General features: G+C 34.2%; 1 protein-coding gene across 1 annotated transcript; it reads right to left on the bottom strand.

Moving 5' to 3' along the window:
• Positions 1–422: 422 nt before the first annotated feature.
• On the bottom strand, positions 423–2031 carry LOC139504537 (uncharacterized; the record flags this gene model as incomplete). Its single annotated transcript, XM_071294643.1, is given in 1 exon segment — positions 423–2031. A coding segment is annotated over 1 exon segment (1523 nt), but the record flags the coding sequence as incomplete, so codon positions are not given.
• Between the last annotated feature and the right edge of the window lie 480 nt (positions 2032–2511).

Raw genomic sequence — 2511 nt, 5'->3', positions numbered from 1 at the left:
TTGTCAGCTTAGGATTTATATTTTTTGTGTTAGATTTAGTGAGTTTGTGATGCCTTTGTGCCATTGTCCCATATCTGTTCTTTTTCATATTGGTAGCATTCCTATAAAATAATGACAGAGTGTGCAAATATAATTTGTAGCAGTCCAATATCATGAAATGACCAACTATATATCATGTATATTGTGTACAGTTCCAATAACTCAAGTCAACACTATTGCCAAGGGCGATATTAATATGGTATTTTTTAAAGGCGATATCAATGAAAGACAAAGGACACCAAGTGACGATAATAAATTGAATGATTTTTGTTGTTGTTTAAAGGTCCGATCCTGATAGTTTGACAAAAATGTACTTTTAAAATGTAATTTATTATTGCATCGATGTCTTTTTTGTATTTTTTAAGAAAATAAATCAGTTTTCAACAACTTAACATGTTTAATAAGTAATATTAATTCAACAATAAAAAAGTGTCCATAAAATTTTCATAGGTTTTGAAAAGTCTATGGTCTAGAATTCTTGCGATTCGTCTGAAGATTCCAACGGAAGAATTCTCTTGTATGTTTTCCTTGGTGGTTCATAACAGTAATTTTGCCTAGATTGTCTCTGACCTTCTCCATTTGACTGTTCCATGTTAAAGTTAATATTAAAAGTACAGTTATTCAAAACAGTGCCTTTACTGAACATGTTAGATAATGCCTCTGACGCACCTTTAGAAGATTGTTCATGAATATTATTAGGCGCAGCAGTATAAGAACATACAGACTGTGAAGATGTGGCCATCGGAGGGCTCATTTGGTGTGAAACAGTAGGACGGTGAATTTTCTGTAAAGCCATATTGTTAAATGTATTGTCACTTTCATTTGCGGTCACTGATTGTCCAATTGACGATTTAACACCAGTTAATACATCTGAATATTCCCTTTGCTCATTATCGGAGAGATCATCATCGTAAGCTTCAATCGAACTTGTACTTTTGTGACCAGATATATGTTTGATTTTGTCTCTAGGTACACCTGCCTTGCGAAGGGTTTTTATTGTTGTTTTACGCACACTGTGGTTTGTTTTACGGTCCATCCCAGCTTCTTTTGCGGCCATTGGCATCAAGTTTGCCAGTGTATTTTCTCCCATAGGCCTTGCGTAATACCATATCATGGATTCAACTCTTTCCATTGGAATACATGTCAAATAAAACGGTGACTCTGGTTCCATTACATTATCAGGACGTCTAATAAGATATGCTTTAAAAAGCCGTATTGGACAGCGATCAGTTTTATTTTCATACAGTCTCGGTTTTACTTTACGATTCTCTTTCCCCTTGGTTCCATCACGAGTTTTCGTAAGTCTCTCTGAAAATTCTAAATACTGTCGATTATCCACAGGGTCCTTTTTCATTAGAATATCTCCCAATTGTAATTGCCTATGTTCATTTCTACCACGCAGTCCGAAACATTTTGTAAAATAGTACCAGAGAGAAAATATTAGTATTCTAGGTGTACCATCACCGAGCTGCCCCTGTTCCCACAACAAATCTTCTTCATCCTTACTTACTGCCTTTGAAGCATTCGGCTTATGTCCTTTTCCTAGTTTTTTCAACTGGACCTTTTTTGCAGACAGTGCTCTTGTTGACAAATTAAATTCCTTGTCACGTAATGAATGCGAGTACTCTTTTTCCTTTAAATACCTCTCAATACTGGCACGAATACCGTCAAACGTTCCCGGTTCATATTCCTGTCCATTTTCTTTCTTTAAAGTTATATAAAATTCAGACAAGAAAGCATCAAGTTCATTGTGAGGGATGTCCTCGATTGACCTCAACTCCCCCTTTCCAACCAGCCATTTGTATAACAATTTCAAATCTCGCTTCGTGCAGTTAACTGTTGCTTTTTTCTTTTGATCGTCAATGAAGCTCATCACCATTTGCTTATCAATAATAGACTCTGTCAAATTATCTGTTTGACCGGCGTCCGCCATCTTGCTTTTCCAAACGACAACAAAGATGCAATAATATGCATGCCGATTTCGGAACGCCTAAGCTTTTTTCCGGAAATGCGTGCAAATACAGAGATTTATTGCACGGTCGTTTTCTCGGGTGTTTTTATTTAAATAAACAAACAAATATTTATTGCTATATAATAATATAACTTACTCGCACTATCTTATGTGCATATATACTGTGTCATTATGATATTATAACTTACTCGCACTATTTTATGTTCATATATACTATGTCATTATGATATTATAACTTACTCGCACTATCTTATGTGCATATATACTTTGTCATTATGATATTATAACTTACTCGCACTATCTTATGTTTTTATATACTGTGTCATTATGATATTATAACTTACTCGCACTATCTTATGTTTTTATATACTGTGTCATTATGATATTATAACTTACTCGCACTATCGTATGTTTTTATATACTGTGTCATTATGATATTATAACTTACTCGCACTATCGTATGTTTTTATATACTGTGTCATTATGATATTATAACTTAC

The sequence above is a fragment of the Mytilus edulis genome, unplaced genomic scaffold (assembly GCF_963676685.1).
Source record: "Mytilus edulis unplaced genomic scaffold, xbMytEdul2.2 SCAFFOLD_1685, whole genome shotgun sequence".
NCBI lineage: Eukaryota > Metazoa > Mollusca > Bivalvia > Mytilida > Mytilidae > Mytilus > Mytilus edulis.
The sequence above is the reverse complement of the archived record's forward strand: the minus strand, read 5'-3'. Positions and strand labels throughout refer to the sequence as shown.